This window comes from Seriola dumerili, unplaced genomic scaffold, assembly GCF_002260705.1.
Source record: "Seriola dumerili isolate Sdu_G_001 unplaced genomic scaffold, Sdu_1.0 BDQW01000674.1, whole genome shotgun sequence".
Classification (NCBI taxonomy): Eukaryota; Metazoa; Chordata; class Actinopteri; order Carangiformes; family Carangidae; genus Seriola; species Seriola dumerili.
The window spans coordinates 710,297-729,289 of NW_019174929.1; the positions used below are offsets into that span (position 1 = coordinate 710,297).

Consider the following 18,993-nt stretch of genomic DNA (forward strand, 5'->3'; position numbering starts at 1 on the left):
CATCTAAGACAGGTGAATAGCTCGATTCTATTTTACAGGAGTTTTAAATTCTCTTCATGGACTCTGACCTTATATCATTCAGTTTCTCAAATCACCTCATTCGAGAAGTGAGTGGTTGTCTTTGGTTGCTAGTTCATAATACAAAATGTACTGATGCATACTGGTGTCATTTTGCTGAAGCAGCTGATGTCTCATAAATGCGTAAAATCCACTGTCATTTTTTTTTTTTTTTTTGGAAAGTGAAGGTTTTTCAGGACAGTAGCATTCATTCAGACACCATGGAATATCAAATACATGGGCTGCCAGCAATTGCAGCAACGCTATACTGTCAAAATGTATGTAGTTGCTACATTACAATAGCGTTTCACCTAAAACTTTTTACATCATATACAAAAGATTCATCAGAATAATTGCTTTTGTGGTGCCACTACTTCTTTAGTAGTGCTAATTTTCCCAAGAAAACATTTGTGCTATATTTGTTTCTGACATTTAGCAGTATTTCTGTCAACAACTCATCTCTACCTGTGAAAGTAGCCTATGTTAAAACTAGATACAGTATCACTGACAGTGTACATCTGTTTAGCTACCGTATTGTTTTGTTTTTTTAATATCATAATGCTATTAGCAAAAGTCTCATAATGTTGGCATGTACAGTTTAGCATTATTGAAAAACACAGACTTGTAGTTTGGATTTAAATCCTGAGATGGTAACTTTAAAATCTAAAGGAGGGTATAAAGTCGTTACAAATCTTCTGTTGGTAATTAAACACATTTCCAAATTTCCAAACAAAGGGATTGTGATTCCTTTCTGATGATGCCCATGAAAATCTACGCTCTGTACCACTTCACTGGTCATATTCTCCCCCTTAAAGCTCCAGTTAAAAGTTCACTTGCTTGACTTGTCCACTTCCCCCTCAGGATCAGTTTTATCAAGTGTGTGGTCCACTCTAGTATCACTCCAACAGGTTACTACAGAATACTCTTACAGAGGTCAGTGGAAAAAACAGATACTGTGGCCAGTATCTACTCTAAGTTTATCAAGAAAAATCCAGAAACCCTGTGGGAATCCTTCTTAAGGGCGAAGGAATCTCAGGACTTTGGAACGCAGGAAGCGGATGAAGGATTTAGGGAACATTTCTCTTGATTCTTGAGCTGTATAGTTGAAGAAGTTCTGTGGGTGAGCCAGCACGTCAAACAACGCCTTCATGAGCTTCTTGTCCTGGGGAGAAAATGTATTGTATTAATGGAGAGCAAAGGCATGCAATAGAAGAAGAGACAAACTAACAGCAGCAGCCTGTATTTCTACATGTCTCCAAAAGAGGGCGCTACATGCTCACTGGATCCAAGTACAGGATTTAAAGATACACAAACCAAGGAGTGAAGGGAAGTACTGATCCAAATAATCAATATTATTAACTCAGTTGGGGCACAGGTGTAAAATATAGATACCTTGAGAATTTCCTGGTGATTCTCTGAAGCATATAATCTTCCATCTCTGACTATGTCTTCTATTAATTCTTGGTAGTCCTCTGAAACAAATTTAAGTCCATGAACAACTCATTAGTGTGACAACTCTAATCACATTTGTGGAACAAACAGAGGCTGCAACATCACATCTACAGGACTAAACATCATATTTCTCTTACCATCATATGTCACATATGGGACCTGGAAGCCTTTCCCGCTGTTTCCCTCGTTGGACCTAAACTGGATCCAAAGCCTCTTGGAGCGGGACGTGAAAGCGATGGGACGTTCGTACGTTTGACAAGTCTCGTAGGTTGTCACAGAGTTGGACAGAGCTGTTAAGTAAAGATATCAGCACACAGGATGGCATCTATAATGGGCTTACAACTTTAATGCTGTAATATATTTGCTGTACCCCCCCCCCCCCCCCAAAAAAAAAAAAACAAAAAAAAACAAAAGATTAAAGTTACAGCAAGTTAAAACTCACAGCTTTTTCTCATTACTAAGTAGTCTCCGCACTCATCCTCAATAGGCAGGTAGATTTCTGGGACAACAATAAGGATCCGGCGTTTGGGTGGTGGGTTGATGGTCCAAGTGCATTCAATATTGGCTGGATAGTTCCCCGGGTAGTTGGGGGACTCGATGTAACCAGTAAAATCTCCCAGCTCTCCTCCACATCGTCGGTCTGTGAAGTGACACAGATGTGACAAATACGTTTGTTTTTCTTCTTGGTGCAGCAAGATGAATTATATGGAAATGAATCCCAAACTGCTGCATTATTTAATTTTGTGTACATGTTTCAGAGGTATTGCTGTGTACAGACATACATACTTTTGCATTGCATGATGTTAGTTGAGCCATCAAAGTCGGTGGTGGTATTTCCAGGACAGGCCACACAGTAGTTCTGGCCAAACTCCCCTTGATATGTGCCCATTGGACAGCGGATGCAGCGGTGTGTGCTGGTGTTGTAGTAATGTCCTGGAGAGCACTGGACTGCAGGATCCAAGGATAGTGATAGGGGGGCTGTTATTAATATAATACTTCTCTAAAATGGGTGTTTTTAATGATTTTAGATCAGTTGAAAGATTACATACTACTCAGTGGGTTTAAAAATCTTCTGCCGTGCAGTGTTCAGAAAACATTTTCAAAACCAATTAGATTATACATAAAAATGCATTTTTATCAAACTAAAACCAAAATGTTTCCCCTTATTTCCTGAAAGACTGACTGGGTGTGTAGATTTAAACTGATTGTAATGTACAGATGAAACAACAGCTGCAGAGGGCAGCAGAGCTCCTGTCAGCATCCAAAAGAACTCCATTGACTCAGCACCACATGATACTATTGTGATGTGCAGTGAAGAATGAGTACAAACAAAAAAACAACTACCAATGTTTCACTTTATCTAATAAGTAGACAGATTTTCATAAACTTTCTGAGTTCCAAAAGAAACATCTAATCCCTTCATTTATGTAAAAAACATGAAAAACAAAACAAAACTAAATTGGGTTATTAGGTTTTTAACCCCACAACAACATTAACACAGATAACTTTCACACCTTTGGTCTCACACTCCTGAAAAGTAACAGCACCACTGCGCTTGGTGACCAGGTTCCCTCCACAAGGGAAGCAGGAGGTGCGGCCCACCTCTGGCTGGTACGTTCCCAATGGACAGGGCAGGCAGGGGATGAAGCCGTCATGAGAGTACTGACCTGGGGAACACTGACCTGAACACACACAAACATTTGGTTAAAAGTCAGACTGTGAACTGTGAGACACAGCAAAGGTTTTGACCATTTTTAATCTCTTACAAAGCTCTCCTAACTGCACCACTTGGATTAGTTTCATTTTAAAACTTTTTTTTAAAATGTGGTACATGTGAAATTTAAAAAAAAAAGAAAATACTCTGCCCTTCCATTAAGGTAAGAGCCTGTGGCAAAGCTCAAGCAAATGTTAATGTAATGATGCCGTCTCCAAGTGAACCACCTCTCAAACACTCCCGGGTGACTAATACAAACTAGGTGCCAGTGGGAGTCTGCTGATAGCTCTTCTTGTTTAGTCTGTCAGAGGAGATGGGATCAAGGATTCAGCCCCAAAGTGACTGCGATAACAGCACAGGAGGAGACCAAAACATGGTGGCTCCTTTAGCTTTTATTCAGCCGAGTCCACCTTCTGAATTCAAATACATCTTTAAAATCTGAGCTTGAGCCTCTTTGGCTTTACACAAAGCAGAACATCTGCCTGGGAGAGATCCGTATCAAGGCACAATTGCTTCCTGTGTGGTTCATATACACAAAGCAGTTATTTACATTTTGGGCCTTTATTGCTTTTCCTGCTTTTTGTTATATTATGTTTCTCTTTGGTTTATGCATTTTCAATTTTTTTTTGTATCATTGTTTATTGGGGGCCAAGCCGCAAAGCTCTGTAGGCACCTATTGTGTTTCCACCTCTTCCTCAGCTTCTTTTTCTTCTTCTGCCATGGGAGTCTGGCAGCCCCTAGAACCGTATGGTAAAAAGTTCTGAAATTCGGCACACTGATTTGGGACACTCCCATGATGCTTTTCACCAAGTTCAATGTCTGTGCTTCAAGCACTCTAGCGCCACCAACAGGTCAAAGTTGGAGGTGCGTTCATGCATGTAACTTTTGAACCGTATGCCTGATTTTCAAAAATGGGGTACCATTAGATTCCTTGTGTCATTTTTGTTTTTCTGCACTATTGGAGTTTATGTACATTTAAATTGTAAATTGTTTTTTTTCTATACCCTCGGACAAACTTTTGTCCAATCTTGAATCTAAAATTGGCGCGGATGACCAATTTTAGATTTTTGAAAGTGTTCTTCTGTCACAGCCAGTCGAAATTGACGGAAAAGGTGCAAGAAGTCAAACAAGAAATCAAGTCATATCTCAGCCAATCTTTTATCAACTGACATGAAACCTGCTGTGAGTGCTTACAATCATACCCTTGACATAATAACATAATGTTTCCAAGGCAACTCTGGCCTGCTGGGCTGCTTGGCCCCCACATCGCTGCTTGTATATTGTATTTTAGTATTTTTTAAGGGCTGGGAAGTGTACTCTGTTATTTTCACAATACGGGAGCTTTGTGTAGTCTATATTAAAGCAATGTCTTGATTCAAATATTAGTGAGTACACTTTCAGTCAGGACGTTAAAATGCCTGGTGACCTGAGCTACAGTACGTTTTACAAATTAATAATATAGATAAAGAAAAACCAGTTTAATTATACTATAAAATTCATGGCAATATTGTTCATGTGTTCATTTTGTCTGCTGAACACAGTGAATTACCTCCACACTCTGACATGTTTCGAGCTCCAACCACCTTGGAGACTTCTCTTCCTTCAGGTCCAGGACAGACCTCACAAGACATCTGTCCCTCCTCGTCCTGATACGTCCCAGCTGGACACAACACACACCTTCCCTGATCCCCGTTGTAGTAAGTCCCAACACTGCAGCTCACTAACACACAACAGGGGAATGACAACAAGATAGAATAAAGATTATTACTTCAGTTATTTATTTTTAGTAGGACTCTTACACACACACACACACACACACACACACACACACACACACAGGTGCATTCCTGAGCTTACACAGAGCAAATTTTAAATTCAGCTTGCAATGCTTCTCTCGGTAATTGTCAAGATTGTGGTAGTTTGTCATATCTGAGTGTTGATATATTTGTCTTAGTGCTGTGGTGTGTCACGTTTCTAAATACTTATATTATTCTCTCAAAAAGAAAACTGTGATATGGAATCAAGCTGAAACAAATTCAATTCTTCAAGGACGGTGAAATCAAAGATTTTCTTCAGAAACTAAACGCAAATACTTAAGACCCTCAAAACAGACTGATGTGTCTGAACATGTAATTTACATCAATTTAGCAGAAAGATCAGTGTCACGTAGCGCTCGACTACAAAAACCATAAGCGCGGAGATAGACAGTGTAAAATGCAGACATGAATCAACAAATATAGCAGCACGCCCTGTGGCTACACATAATCAAACAGTTGTAACCACACTGTAGGTTTACACTATAAATACAGCAGCTCAATTGCATGACAAGACCATTAAAGGAACCCAGACTTCATCAGCTGCCTCTTAAGTGTAATCAAATGGGACCATGTACATACTTGAAATGGATAAACACACTGAAGAGCAGCCAGTTAACTACTCACCACCTTTAGCACATCAAAGAAATGAACTGATTCTGATCAAATTATCTACCAGCTGACAGTTTTGAGAGCTTTAATGAACATTACGAGCATCATTGGCCATGATGTACTAGGTCACATCGATTGTTGTGTTCCTAGTGTGTTTGGTGAAGCTGTATATTAATATAAGCATATATCAAAATTGAGAAATATCAATTGTGTGAGGCAGGGGGCAAATTTATGTAGATCTTCCATACTGGCTTAAAGTTATGACTGAACTGAATTAATGTAGCTATTGAACTTAATAGAAACAGGTCACTTATCCAATTTCCATAAAATACTGTAATGTTCATATCCCTTATTCACTTTATAGGGTCCTTAAAGACACATAGAACTTATAAGAGTATGTTTATTAGTTACCTCTGTCAATGCCTTTGTCATTTTGTGCAAGTCAAGTCTGATTCTTGACACAAAACAGTGTAAGGCTTGATACTATAATAAAGAGTTTTGCTCATTACTCCTAACTCCTAATTTCTTAGTTTGCACATTCAAAACAAACTAGACTCTAGAGGGACACACATGTACACAAAGCCCCACCATTAACCTGTTCAAATGCTTACAGCCATACAAACTCAATGAGAGAAAAGAGCAACAGCCCTCTCCACAGCTGCCTTTGTGCCCTGCTTCTGACACATCCTAATACTTTATACAACATGGCTGTGCATCAGGGAGGAACTTTTAATACCACCATAAGCACCCTCACCTCTTTTAAAAGCAAACATAGAAGCAAATCAAAGAGATAATTACCCTTTTATCTCACCAAAGTGCAAAGGCTTGATTAAAGGGACTAAAGCAGTGTTTTGCTTTGGTTCCTCCCATTCAGAGTGATGCCTGTAATTAATTTGGGAATTACTGCGTCTGTGTGATGGTCTTCAGAACTTGACTTGAAAACTGAAGCTGATCTCACACAAGAATAAATCAATTAAATCATGGGCCTTTAGCACAAAATGTGCCTGAGTTGTTGCCTTTAAGCTGTCTGTAAGCAGAGAAACCACTATCTCCAAAAGCTCAACACACAAAAGCGTTAACGTAGATCCATTATATGTGGTTCCGCAAATTGTTAGATTTTCCTCTAAAGAAAGAAAATGTAATTCTCTCAAGAGCAGTTCATTTTTTGAAGCCTATTGTTTATTCTGAAAGACCACGAGGAGCCATCTTTGCATTGTCCTCTAACAGCTTTTATTTGACAGAGGGAAGCAGTGAGAGAGGAGAGAGAGTGAGAGTGAAAGAGAAAAAAACCTTGAAGCCTTTCAAATGCAAAGAACGGTTCTATAGAGTCCTCGAATTGATGGCCCCAAAGAGGTTTAAAAGACCTTTCACCTCTATTCAAGTCCTCAGTCTTTGCCTACTTGATGACATAGGAAAACACTACGGTATCACAGTGGTTAGAAGCTGAACCCAATAAAAGGGGTCAGGTTTCTGAATCCCCCCATTCTGCTTGGCCCAATCGCTGCTCGCGCCCATCAAGCGGAGGCCCAAACAGCTGATGCTAATTGATTCCCATGGTGTGGCTGAAGTCAATTCTCTTTAGCAGTTTAGTGGCTGGGGGTCATGCAAAGTGGCCCCAGCTGGGGGGCAGGGGGGGACACAGCACTCAAACTGCCAGCTTGAATCAACAGCACTTCCTAAACATCTTCAATGTTAAAACAAACATGCAAACAAGTTGACTACAACGGTCAAACAGACATGAACGCGTGGACGTGCACCGTACATAGCATCTCAGCATCTGGTTCTTTACTGATGCTGTGCGCTCTTTTTTTTTTTATGTTTTATATAAATGTGTATCCTGATGCAGTCACTTGCTGACTATGTTGAGTAAGAAGATTAACAACAGCACAAATAAACAAATGAAGAACAAAATATGTATATAATGAATGAACTATATCAATAATATAATCATATATATACAATTTATTCAAACAGAGATGTCCTGGAATAAAAACTCATGCAACCATCAACTCAAACACATCACAGAATCAATGGAGAAAAGTGCACAAAGGTGAAAGTATATTTTCTCCAAATGCGCAGGAGGCGGTGTTGTTGTCCCTCTGAGGCAGTGAGAACAAGCCCCAAATGGGGTTTTCAATGGAGTGGGCAAACTGAAAAGGACTAAACTGTGCTCCGAACTAAGCCAGAGCGGGAGTTGGGGGAGGAGGGGAAAATATAGCCTCCTTTTAAGAGCTTGGAGTTAGGAAGAATGCCTTTTCAGGCCCCCCCCACCCACCCACCCACCCACCCCACCCCACCCCTCCTCTCCTCTCCCAAATTACATGTCTACACCCCTGCCATGGCCAATAGACTGCTTAATGTTGACCAGAAACCGTAGCGGGGGAGTTAAGGAATCAAGACACTTAAGACCTGTGTTACTGAAAGATAGAAATAATGCACAGGCGCAGATTAGGTTAAAATCCTGTCAGCGCGGCTCAACATCAGCAACAACTCTGATGTTAATGTGGAGGCCACAAAATATGGTGTTACAGGGAGATATACACAATGTAAAGCTGATGATTTTCTCTCTACAAATGTTATCTCGAGAAACTACAGGACAGCAAGTTTTCGTTTCTAGTTAGAGTACAAAAAACAAAAACACTTGGATTGGTTATCATATTCCTCAGTGGTTCAAAAGGGGAAAATTGAAATCTTAAACATACTTGAAGAGTTGTGTGAAGTTTAGATCTGGGTCCAAACGTCTCGACCGTTGGTGGTAGACGTGCACATACCGAACAAAGCGCACACCGTTTGTACAAATATTTAGACATCTCAACAGAAGAAAGGCACCAGTTTCCTCTCACTGATATCAAGAGGGCGTGCGGCAGGCAGCAAACTTACTGTGAGGCCCGAAATTAGGGGCGCACGGACCAGAGAAAACACATGCCAGCCTTCAGCCCGCTAACACTGACAGCGTGCGGTCGAATGCAGTGAACATTTTCTCCATCACAAGTTGTACATAAAACCCAACCGAGAGGTGACGGCTACCAGGAGACCTGCCTTCGGCCCTCATGTTACACTCTTATCCCGAGGAGATGCTGGAAGATCTCACAGCTCGGAGGAACCAACAACAGTCTCTCTGTTCTCCCATTCGAGCTCGCTCTCCCTTCCAACTAGCTCATTACAGAATGTCTGCAAACCAAATATGGCGCTCATCTGGCCAACACCTGCTCCAAATCCAATCATTAAACCAGCTTGTCTAAATATATCTCACTGGCATGAACCATTTCAATTACTTAAAGTCAGGACTATGAGTCTGCTGTGTGCACAGGGCGCACTCACAGCCATGGCTGCCTTGTTAGGTGTAACACAAGTGGTTGGATCTGCACTCTCTAGAGATGAAAACCATCAGTATCTAAAGAAGAAGTGATGTCTGGCTGAATGATGACTGTCCCAAACTTTGTCTTGGTTTCTGTGAGCTGAATGGTGAAGTAAACAGAAAAACCAAACTCACCACATTTCCTGCCCACCAGCACCTGTCCTCCCACGCAGTGTCCTGCCAGCTCTGCCGGCTGGTCCGGATTCTTGGATAGCTCGTAGTCAGACCCGGCAAAGTGGAGGTGGAACTGTTCCCGGTTGATGGACTTCCTCAGGGTCCTGATGGTCTTCCTCAGCCTCTTTTCTGAGCGTCGGCGCACACAGTTCAGGTCGCAGCTCTCTGCTGAGAGAAGCACTTGATACCACAACTGTTTCCAGTGCAAAGTTTCATCCCACACACCACTAAGTAAACTGTGAATTCATGCCTGGATGCCCACATGCTTACCAAGGCATTCACAAAAAAAAAACACGTCAAACAAGTCAGAGGGGGAACACTTCTTGGCCAACATTCATAAAGAAACCACGAAAATAAAACAAAAATAGCCTTGTGCCATAAACCTAGAGCCCACCACCACCACCACCACCACCAGAGCCACGTCAAAACAGGAGATACTTTAACAGTTTGGTTTGTTTAGTGACGAACAGACAGCGGCGAAAGAAAGAGGTCAAGAACAGGAAGCAAAGGTCACAGGCAGCGAGGCAGGAAGCGCCGGGAGACCAACCAACCTGTTACCTCCTCTAGGTTCACATCCAGCTCAAACTCAGCTGTAATCGAGGAGCCATCCTCCTCGCCAGCTTTCCTGCCGTGGCGGCTGCGCGTTCGCTGTCCGGACGAGGTGCAGCGCAGGCTCACATAGCTGAACTGGACATTTTCAGTGAAGAGGAACCTGCTATCTGTGGACATGGGAGACAAACATTCCCCCCAGAACCACGCCACAGCCAGCAGACACACACATACAACACACACAAATGCACAATTGTTAAAGAAATTCACAGAGCACATTTTGCTGTGTATGTAGACTGAGAAGCTGAAAAAAAGGGATGGGATGTCACTGTGATAAGTCCCTTTATTTGAAACAATTGTGTGCTCTTTCAGTGGCTGTGAGGGATGTAAAACACCAGGCCAAAACCCTCTGGAGAAGCAAAATAATCTTACAATCGGAACCCCGTTTGATTGATGGCTAGGTCAGACCTAACTGAAAGGCATGCTATGGCTAATTACATCCTCCCCTGTCACTGCCAGTCAAAGTGCTGTGCTGAGAAATTCAAGACACTCAAAACCACATCATGTTCCCCACAAATTTCTTTCACATTTGCCTTTGGTTTTTGCTTTACTTTGAAGCAGCCATCAGGTCTGCTTTATCCTCTAAAGATTGTGGCTTTAGATGCTGGCAGTTCTTGGTAAACCCTAAATGTTTTGTAACCAGTAACATGAAGAAGCTGTAATTTTAATCCTTGTCTATCTGTAATCTGTCTTGTGTTTGGAGGCATTGTTAGGCTTGTTGTGTGGCAACCTCTGTACCTGAGCGTGCTGAGTTTAAGCTCTCCTTGAGTTTCTCCTGACTTCGTTTTAAGTTGCACTTCGCAGTGCCAGACTTAAAAGTGGCTGTGGTCTTAATACGTGGAACACTGGCCATTTCTGGACCTGCAGGACAGAGGGACAGAAAACCTTGTCATTTTGATCTACTGATATATCAAGTGAAAACAAGGAAACAAGTTGTTCCTGAGTTACAGTTTTGTGTGGCAGAGCGGAAAAATAGATGTAAATCTGTGATGTTTTGTACTTGCCTAAGCAATACAAGCCACTGTTGTTCTTTTGTGCGTCAGCCAAGCAGGGCAGAGGCATTCCACAGGTCACCGTGTAGGAATCCTCCGTCCCTGAAAACACACAAGAGGCCGTGACACACAGACCAACACAGACAAAAGTTAGCGCCACAAAAGCCAAATAAGAGAGCAAACAGGAAGCATGTAGGAACACGAAAAGTCGCTCTATGGACTGATGCTGACGACTGTTCACACAACTAGATCTAGAACAGCTTAATTTACTGGCTGATTACGTTTCCATTAGCATGCTTTAGCTGTGCTGCATCAGGAGCTACCTGAGCTCTTCTGTACCATGCTGTTTGTATCTTATGATGCTAGAAACGTACGAGTGCACTTGACTGAGGCGTTTCATATCATATCAACTGATTGATTCAAACGTGTCATAGAGGTCACTGATCTGATTATTCACCGTATACACTGTATAGGAGCCTCATTGTTTGACATGCTTTGTCGGAGCTCTTTTGACGTCCATTCATCCCTTTCCATGTTTCAAACTGACATGACGATCACAAAAAATAATTTATAAAAATAATAATAATAAAATTTTATTTAAATTTAGACCAACTTTTATCAAGCTGGATATTAGTTACTAGTGGTTTGGTGGAATAGTCAACACTTTCTGCAGCTGCTCCACAGTGACAGCCTTCCAGCAGCCAGCTTTTGCTAAATGTTTTTGAATCAGTATTGTGAACTTGAGGTTACATTTTAGGTTGCCACAGCACAGCAGCAACTTTGGAGGACTGATTACGACTGTTTAACCCCTGGAAGGCCTTAGATCTAGAATAGCTGTATGAAGTGAGGTTAGAGTTGTTGCTCAATTAAAGGGAGTTTCAATCTTTAAATTTGCAAAGACTTCAAGTTACTGTTTGAAACATTGTAAGAGTGAAACTGACTTCATTACAGCTCTGACAAATTGCAGAAAAGTGGGAGCACAGCAGTGATGGTTTTTTTTTTTTATCTGTTTGATGAATAATAAGAGCAGGAAAATATGCAGGTGTGTAACAGAACTGACAGTGACTCCAGTACTATGTAGTTCTGCAGGTCAGCTTTGGTTCATTAGAAGAAAACACTTGAAAAGAAGATGGATCAGCAGGTGAAGTGATCAATATGCCATTATGATAAGAATAACTATTTCCTCTGCAGTACTCATCTTCTGGTAATTCAGTAAGAACAAGTTGTGATCGCACGAGCTCATCATGGCACAGGTATTTTACACTACATGGAGATCTGGCTCAGCCAACTCACCACTGCTGATATGAACTTGGGACTGGCATGTCAGGAAGCAGCGGTCCCCTCCCTCCTGCTTACTACAGTTCAAGGTGGGCTTAGAGGGGGGTTTTGCAGGTGGTAAACCCTCAGCCTCTAGATAGAAACCACAACAAAACTCCAAGGTAAAAAAGAACAGTTTTGACTGTAACAATGAGGAAGAGGCACATGAAGATGAGGCACAAAACATCCTGACAGCACCAACAGCATCGTAGCATTTTGGATGTTTTACTCAAGCACGAGAAAAACCAGGTGACAGAGAATTAAAGAGAAAAAAGAAAACAGAATTCAAAGTATCTCCTGTTTTTGTCCCTCAAGTTTGAGTCCAAGACGTAGGATGTCGTACGCTCTTTCATTATACAATTTCCAAAGAGACAGAACAACAGCACTCAACAGATGTGCCTATAATATAGGAAGAGGCACCAGCTTACCAATGCAGTCCTTTTTGTTCCAGTGTAGTTTATAGCCAGAATGGCAAAAGCATTCAAATCCACCCATGGTGTTCTCACACCCCTGTTCACAACCGCCATTGTTCACACTGCATTCATTTATATCTGAGAGGAAAAAGGAAAACCATTATTATAATTACAGGGTCCATTTTTGCAACACATCAATGAGCAAGCGCTCACATTTGTTTGCTTTTTAGCCTGACGCATCTCTAAACTGAGCACTTGTGTGTTACGCTCAAGTTGTTATGTGTAGCTCTCTCCACCTAACTTGGTCTCACCTCCGCAGTGGGCCAGTCCATACATGGTGTAGCCTTTGTTGCACAGACACTGAAAACCACCGGGGGAGTTCACACACGTGTGATCACATGTCCGCTCAAAAAAACACTCATCTATATCTGTAATCAGAATAAGACAGATGACATAATAGCAGGGCAGTCAGTTGCAATCTTCATCAGGAGGGATTTCCCACTCAGAGACACACATTGGCATTTGATCCTGAACTCAGTAAAATGTGACGTGTGCAGGGTGCTACGTCTTGTAAAAGTCCAATGGCTTTTGATAGTAATTACAGGTAGAAAGACGGTAGTGGTTCATTGAGAGGTCTTAAATGTAACTGCATCAGGTCTATTTCTATTTGGTCAAAAAATATGAATATGAGACTAGGCATTTAAAAAAATAATGGAATCAAAGAGCGGATGAACATAGAGGCAGCGGATGTCAGAAACATCTCCTTATGTCATGATGTAGCACTCTGTGTTTGAGGAGAACAGACAGGAGGAGACAGGGGTCATTTCTACCTTGACAAGAACGTTCATCCGTCAGCAGCTTGAAGCCTTTTCTGCAGTTGCACTCGAAGCTGCCGATGGTGTTCCTGCAGAAGTGATCGCAACCGCCGTTGTGAAGCTCACACTCATCAATATCTGTGGGAAACAGGCGATATCCTGACAACACTTTAGCAAGACTTCCCATACAAATGCATTGAGCTGAATGGCAGTACCATGAGTCTCATGCTTCTCTCTGTGGAGGACTTTTTTTGTGGACAGGCAATCTGACCTTTGCATGTTTTTCCATCCGGCTGCAGTGTGAAGCCGATGGGGCAGCTGCAGCGCACGCCTGTGGATGTGTCTTTACAGGTGCAGTCACACCCCCCATTGTTCACCGCGCAGGTCTCTGAAATGACAACACGCAGCATGAATGTATGTGAATGACCTTCTTCCTTGTGAAAAACGTTGCGTTATTCCTCAATGTCAGAACTTTGATCGACTGAACATTGTACTCTAAAAAACACCAGGACGGCAGAGTTGATGTAATACTGAAGATATACTGTTTCTTCTTACAGATTTTGAATTATTGACTGAACTTCTTTGAAATGAAGTGAACAGTACAAACACACAGATTAGGTACATGTTGACATATAGGCTCAACCTAATAATGTGTATTAATTATAACACAGGACACGACTGCCAGAGCTGGCCTGCTAGCCGTGTAATTAGTAAAATGCCAAAGATTCAATGTTTTACATGTATGGAGTGACCCAGAATCACACAGCTGATAAATACTAACTATACAAGAAAAGATTCACACTCTGCCCTTCCCAAATGGAAGGAAAACGTGAAATGTACCACACTGTCACAAATGCATATTTTTCAGGGTGGAAACTGAGGGTGAGAAACCGAGTGCGTAGTCATTTCACAGTTTGCTCAAAAGACTGAGGAATGCATCGGTTTACTAGACATTACTCCTCTCTCCTGTTTAGCACCCCTGAGTGGTTCCTGGCAGCTCAACACGCCGTCAGGTAAAACACAGACTCGAGCTGTTGGCCTCTCAATGCAGACGGTGTGATCTTTACCCATAAGCAGTCTTCGTTTGACCCGTTTGTCCACCTCAGTGAAGGATGTGGCGTTGTGGTCGGAAGACTCGGTGGTGGCTTCATCTCGTTCTGTGACACACACACACACACACACACACACACACACACACACACACACACACACACACACACACACACACACACACACACACACAAAACGGGTCTTAAATGGAGAATGCATTGGTTCACAAAATCATTGCATTTACCAAATAACACTAGCACCGTGACTTTCCTATTGACTTCAGCTCTGGGTGTTTGTGTTGGCCACCTTTTAGTAACCAGATGCATGTTTACACTTGAGATATTCAGCTTGTAGTGGCTTGGCGTGCGTCAGATAACACGGCAGATCACTAAAGTGAATCTGGAGACAACGTCGCACTGATATGGCTGGACCTCACACACACTGCTGCTGGGAGGGAGGGAGAGATATTACCCAATATCTGACGGCTGATCCTTATCCTTCATAACCATTGTGTGGAAAAATGCACACTGCCTAACAAGGAGAACTGACAGAGAGATATGTTTCCAGTTACTGTGTTTTCATTCATTCATCTAGATAGCCTCTACATTACTTAAGAACCAAAGTCCAGTCCGTAGTGTAAGCTGCTCCTGGAATGTGCACTCCTTGTTTTGTTATATTCTGTACAGAAATTACACTCAAAGACATTTAATAAACATTTGTTATAAAAAAAAAAACAAGAATCCAAAACATGAATCACACCTTGGTCATCCCCATTCTGTTTATATTTATGTAAAAACAACCAGCTAACACCGATGTATGGTCCACTCACCAACTTTCTCCACAGCTTTCAACCACATCTCGTCTTGCTCACAACCCCATTCAGCGAGGAAGACCGTGAGATGTGGTGAGATGTTGAAAGAGCTGTTAAGTGGAACCCTAAGTTGAGAAACTACTATTTTCACGTTCTCCTGAGACGCCATGTTTTTTGTTTTTTTTTGTGGTTGCATCATTACATCGAACTGAAATGTTCCAGATGTTTTGTGCATCATTTGAAAAAATTCAATCTGACATTTTTGCTACCTCCTTAAAATTTGCGATAATGTTGTGTCAGTTTGAACAATGAATGGCTGCACAGGATGCTCAGTGAGATGTCTGACACGCTTTAACGTCACGTGTGTTAAGCAGCAACTGATTCTGCAGACAGTGTGCTTACCTACACACGACCTCTTGTCAGGTTGCAGGGTGTACCTGACGTGACACCTGCATATGGGGCCGTTCTCCGTGTCCTCGCAGGTGTGCTGGCAGCCTCCGTTGCCATGGTTACAAGTCACTGCAGGGTCAACAACACGCGAGCATGAGCCAGATTATCAGTGCAACATTTGAAGCCAACTGAATGCCTGTATATAGGTGTGTAGTGTGAAGGCAGCTTCGTGCCGTCGAGCACGTACAGATGCAGCCTCTCTGGTTCCTGGCTAGCTCGAACCCTGGACGACACTCGCAGGCCACACCTCCTTTGGGTGTCTCTTTGCAGATGTGGGCGCAGCCGTGCTCCTTATTCATACAGTTGAGGCCCTCTGGGACAGAATGAGGGAGAGAGGTACACAATGAAACTCTCCTACAGTGACTGACCGGCTACACACAAAGGCACACATAGTGAGAGATTAGTCTGGCATCCTCAAAGACACTGATTGTTCTCACGCCTCACACAATTCAAAAACATCGACCACTGCGTTATTTTTAGCACTTCTAGGGAGGAAAAGAAAGTTCTCTGAGCAGAGCTAAAGTTGTTCAAAAGTTTATTCTCTGAAAACAAAGCTCTGCAAACTCCTCTAGTGTCTACTACATACTCACTAATGCTTCCAGCTGAAAAATGAGATTATGAAGAGCCATTTATATAGATAGGTCACAGCTGAGTGGATAGGTCCACAGGATTTAAAAGGGTTGTCAAGACCCGATGGAGTGGAAAGTGCTTGCATTTAAGTTGACTTCAATCAAGAAGACAAAACAAAGGCACTTCAGACAAATCTGTGACACGGACCACATAGACCCGAGTGTTGCAGTTATTAACTTATTTTGTTCTCTGGGACTCAGAGATCCTTTTCCCACAGCATGTTGCTGCTGCGGATAAAAGCTCAGTGACGGGATCCAGCTTGAACCTGTCACCCCTCATTGTGCTGTCAGTCTTAGATTTGTATGTGAATATTGGAGAATTTGCTAGATAATTCTCTGTCTTTTTTCACAGCTTAATACAATTAGCACATACAAACATCCGCAAACACAAATAATACAAACTCAAAACCCTTTTCTATAAATGAATTAGACACTGTTAGAATTTTCTCTTCCTCCAGAAATTTTAAGCCGTGTTAAAATTTGTTGAGAGCGCCACAGAATATCTTCAGTAACTGTGAATTGTCCTTCAGGTGCTGCACATCTGCATTGTCAAGTTCACGGATGCAGATGTGGCTCCTGTTTACAGAATAAGTGTGCATGTTGTACACTCACCCACAGAGCGGTGGATGCATGTGTGCTGGTTGTCGCTGAGGAAGAAGCCCTCTTTGCAGCGGCACTCATAGCTGCCCATGGTGTTGACACAAGTGTGTTGGCACCCACCATTGTTGAACTTGCATTCATCCACATCTACGGGACAGTGGAGTGATCGCATTAGTTAACAGCGTTAACTGGAAAAGTATTTGTTATGTCCACTAGAATTTTCAGAAATTATCTTTTAATTCGTCTGTTTTGTCCAGTGTTTACAAACATTGCAAATGTAATTAAGGCTTTTTCAAATCAACTCTTAGTCATAAATATTGATCAAATATGAACAAAACCAAAACTGTTTGTATTAAGCTACATCTTTAAAAGTTTAACAGAGAGGGCTCAAGAAAAGTGAGTCTGAGCGAGTGTGAGAAACTTCACATCCAGCCCGCACAAACATGAACTCCTCACCATCAGAGCTGATGAGTCCAGCTCTCTGTCTATCACAAAAGATTATTGACTTGGTGGTCTTTAGCTGACCTTACCTAGGCAGTTATGTCCGTCATGCGCCAAATTGAATCCGTCATAACAAGTGCAGCGATAATTGCCTGGTATATTGTTGCACTCATGTACACAGCCACCATTGTACTCCAAGTCGCATTCATCAGTGTCTGAGAAGTAAACACCACACAAATAAATGTTCACCTACTGATCAAAAGTTAAAATGCAAGATGCTTGTTGACAACAAAGATTTGAGTGCAATCAGAAGATGTGTGGAGTATATTCGAAAGACCTATGGGAAGAATAAATGGGTACAGATATCACAATGAATGCTCCTGTAGTAACTCACAAGTGATGCCACAGCAGATTAAATAGTGTTGTGATGTTGTAATCACAAACATGTTGTTAATATTACAAACATATAACCTATACAAATTCCACCCTGCATTAAAATATGTGCCTAAACATCCAAACTCTGTGATCCCACTCAGATGTAATTGGTTAGCAAATATGAAAGTGAATCAAACAACTCAACAAAGAGGAAACACATTACCTTCGCAGTGTTTTCCATCTCCTTTAAAGCCTGCTTTACACGTGCACTTGTATGAGCCTTGGGTAGTCTGACAAATAGCATCAATGTGACAGCCATCACTTCCCTCTGCACATGGATCTGCAGAAAGCCATACAGGTCTTAAAGATCATGATTACAATTCAAATACGCTATTAAATCAGATAGCATGACATTTACCAAACAGGCACTTAAGTTTGTTATGATTTGTGAGAATATACAAAAAAGAGACAAGCGAGAAAACTCATATATAACTAATAAACACTAAAACATTTACCTCCCTATAATAATAATAGTAGCCTACGGGAGGCAAATTGAAAAATTAACTGAAAAACTAACCTGAAAGTTAATAAGTTACATATAAAATAAAACGTGTGTGCCAAAAACTCATGTGTTTAGGGAGCACATAAATTCCCAGAGCAACAGTCATTTTCCACAGCTACATGCTATGAAACTTAAGGAAAATTTAAAAGTCACCATTGGGGACACAACAAGAGCGCACTCCTCAAAGCGTGCGTAAAGTAGCACTCTCCGCGACAGGAAAACACAACACAGACACACACATCATGCACACACACTCACTACAGTCCCACCTCGAATCTCTGGAAGCGCTGTGCTTTGGCGACTATTTAACAAGAGCAAAAACAAACAAAAGTCCCTTGCGGCCCAAATAGCTCCCATGGTGATATGATCCAAGTTTAGAGGTCTTCTCAAAAGGACGCGTACGCACTGAAGTCGTGACCGAGCGTCCGCCTCATTTTCATTCTAGCCTGTCAATCTGCCTCACAAGGGGCTTTTGAAAAGAGAAAGGAGTGAGTAAGTGTGTGTGTGTGTGTGTGTGTGTGTGTGTGTGTGTGTGTGTGTGTGTGTGTGTGTGTGTGTGTGTGTGTGTGTGAGTGCGCGCGCATGCGTGTGTGTGTGTGTGTGTGTGTGTTTGAAGGAGAGTGTGCGTGCGCGTACAAGTGAGAGTGAAAAAAAGAAAACCGAGCTGCGTCAAGTCAGTCGTATAGCCGGTGCAAAACCGGAAAGGTCGTGAATTTACGTAAAACGATACACCATCAGTGCGTTTGAA

General features: G+C 42.0%; 1 protein-coding gene across 2 annotated transcripts; it reads right to left on the reverse strand.

Moving 5' to 3' along the window:
• Nucleotides 1–217: 217 nt before the first annotated feature.
• On the reverse strand, nt 218–18,618 carry scube2 (signal peptide, CUB domain and EGF like domain containing 2). Of its 2 annotated transcripts, XM_022765332.1 has the most exons (23): nt 18,515–18,618; nt 17,907–18,023; nt 17,398–17,523; nt 16,880–17,014; nt 15,826–15,951; nt 15,591–15,707; nt 14,395–14,484; nt 13,599–13,715; nt 13,343–13,465; nt 12,824–12,940; nt 12,528–12,650; nt 12,076–12,192; nt 10,791–10,884; nt 10,529–10,635; nt 9,733–9,900; nt 9,143–9,349; nt 4,773–4,943; nt 3,024–3,191; nt 2,296–2,457; nt 1,952–2,149; nt 1,647–1,799; nt 1,450–1,529; nt 218–1,219 (listed from the first exon to the last, which is right to left on the reverse strand). In XM_022765332.1, exons 1-23 carry the CDS (start codon nt 18,600–18,602, stop codon nt 1,073–1,075), a joined length of 3,051 nt encoding a protein of 1,016 aa, XP_022621053.1. In that variant the 5' UTR covers nt 18,603–18,618; the 3' UTR covers nt 218–1,072. The 2 variants fall into 2 exon arrangements, with proteins under 2 accessions (XP_022621053.1, XP_022621052.1); XM_022765331.1 differs by lacking the exons at nt 9,733–9,900; nt 10,529–10,635; nt 10,791–10,884; nt 12,076–12,192.
• Nucleotides 18,619–18,993: the final 375 nt, after the last annotated feature.

What these genes read in the sequence shown, in the direction of transcription:
- scube2 (XM_022765332.1), bottom strand. Translation starts at nt 18,602, where the DNA reads ATGGGAGCTATTTGGGCCGCAAGGGACTTTTGTTTGTTTTTGCTCTTG. An exon ending in CCAAGTTCATATCAGCAGTG is followed by an intron (nt 10,885 to 12,075) that starts GTGAGTTGGCTG and finishes GTGTGTTTTCAG; the next exon opens with GGACGGAGGATTCCTACACG. An exon ending in GGCTTGTATTGCTTAGGCAA is followed by an intron (nt 10,636 to 10,790) that starts GTACAAAACATC and finishes AGAAATGGCCAG; the next exon opens with TGTTCCACGTATTAAGACCA.